Source organism: Cynara cardunculus, unplaced genomic scaffold, assembly GCF_001531365.2.
Source record: "Cynara cardunculus var. scolymus isolate 2C unplaced genomic scaffold, CcrdV1 Un_Scaffold_3814, whole genome shotgun sequence".
NCBI classification, from domain to species: Eukaryota; Viridiplantae; Streptophyta; class Magnoliopsida; order Asterales; family Asteraceae; genus Cynara; species Cynara cardunculus.
In genome coordinates, this window is record NW_020201628.1 from 43,313 (window position 1) to 45,457 (window position 2,145).

At 38.1% G+C, this 2,145-nt stretch overlaps 1 protein-coding gene across 1 annotated transcript; it reads left to right on the forward strand.

Moving 5' to 3' along the window:
• Positions 1-844: 844 nt before the first annotated feature.
• On the forward strand, positions 845-1,978 carry LOC112503790 (the record flags this gene model as incomplete). Its single annotated transcript, XM_025107789.1, has 2 exons — positions 845-1,622; positions 1,719-1,978. Coding segments are annotated over exons 1-2 (1,038 nt in total), but the record flags the coding sequence as incomplete, so codon positions are not given.
• Positions 1,979-2,145: the final 167 nt, after the last annotated feature.

Consider the following 2,145-nt stretch of genomic DNA (forward strand, 5'->3'; position numbering starts at 1 on the left):
TACTATAGACTCAATAACTGGAGCATCAGTATTGAGATGTTTCCATGGTGACTAAAACGATCATGGCGTCCTCATTTTTATAGTTCTTAAAAGTGGACTTGATTATGTACCGGTCGAATAGAGGGCGTATGGATCGATCCTAGGAACCGTTATCGGATAATGAATTGTGGCCGTGGTTAAATTCACGGAGAGGATTGATGTGTTGTGCTCACACCCCTTTCCTCACTTGTGCCTGAATGGACTGATCATCCTTTGGGAACAACGCGTCCTCGTGATGGAGTTTGGTCTTTGGACCCTTGACATGCTTTTGGGGCATTTTGACTTTCTTTTGGATTATCACTTGGCATTATAAATTGTTTTTGAACTTGTTATCTCATATTCACTGTTTAGTTATATTATTATCCGTTCACTGAGCATTAAGCTCAGCCGAGATTTTCTTGTCCTCGACAGGTACATGACTTAGCAGGGATTTTGGGATAAGAGCTATGGAGACGACAATATTGAAGATAACCCATTAAGTCATACTTTTGTTAAACTTTTGATGACTAAGGTAGACATACTGGTATTTTGAAACCATATTTTGAGACACGTTATCTCCGTCTATGGTTATGTAATTATCTTTTGATAAATTTTATTAGCTGTTCTGTTTTATATAGCGCGTTGTTTTTTTTATTCCAATTGTGCATCTCCCGTGTTTGACCACGCGGGACGGGGGTGTTACAAGTTGTGTTATCAGAGCTATAGGTTATTATCCTGTAGTACAATTTAGGTTTGATCTGTGAGAAATGGGTAGAACTAAGATAGGATTATCCTAGAGTCTATATTTTCCCGAGGTGATAGGGATATGAAAAGAAACAAATATGTGTTTCAAGGAGATTCTAACGGACGAGGAACCAATCTAATAGATCAGTGGAAACAACTGAAATACAATCCTCTAATTTCATCTCAAGGAACTTCTAGTAAAGGTTTTTCGAATACAACTTCTCTGTTACGGTGCAAAGATTGTGGTTTTAGACATCGTCCTGGCCCATGTATTCGAATGACCAGCACCTATTATAATTGTGGTCAACGAGGTCATATAGCTCGTGATTGTAAACAAGGGCCAAAAGATAATTCTAAAGATAAAGAGAAGCAATCTACTGCTGGTGGTCGAGTATTTACACTATCTGTTGACAAATCTACTGCGGGTATGGTTTCTGATACCCTTTCTATTGACGATAGAAATGCATATGTTTTATTTGATACAGGTGCTACACACTCAATTGTTTTTGAAAACTTTGAAGAAAATCTTAAATCGTATGAACAATCCACCGAATTTCCATTACATATTACTACTCCTATGGGTAGTTCAGTATGTATATTTTGTCAATTCTCAAACTGTCCATTATTTATTGGCGATCGAATTCGGGAAGTTACTTTACTACCGATGAAAATGGATCACTTTGATATCATCCTTGGCATGGATTGGTTGTCTAAACATCGAGTGACCATCGACTGCAAAGCCAAACAAATCATCTTCGGTGACGTCAATAAATCCGAATACGTGTTCCAGGGTGTTTCACCTGAGAAGGGAACTCGTGTTATCTCAGAAGTAAATGTTAAAGCAATGGTATGGCAAGGATGTGAAGGATTTTTAGCTTCATTACAAGATCCAAAAGAGGTATGCCTTAAACTTGAAGATATTCCTGTTGTTATTCAATTTTAAGACGTTTTTCCAGATGAACTTCCAGGAGTTCCTCCGGAAAGGGAAATTGAATTTACAGTTGATCTTGTTCCGGGAGCTGCACCTATATCAAAGGCTCCGTATCGTATGGCTCCGACCGAAAGGAAAGAACTTAAGGAACAACTTGAAGATCTTTCTAATCGGGGTTTCATTCGACCCAGTGTATCTCTGTGGGGTGCACCAGTCCTATTCGTTAAGAAGAAAGATGGATCAATGCGATTGTGTATTAACTATCGGGAACTAAATCGGGTTATGGTACGTAATAAATACCCTTTACCTCGTATTGACGATCTCTTCATTTGGACGACTTTGTTATCGTTTCTATTGATGATATTCTCATATATTCAAAGTCGAAAGAAGATCACGAAACTCACTTGCGTATTACTTTAGAAACTCTTCAAAATAAGAAGTTGTACGCAAAG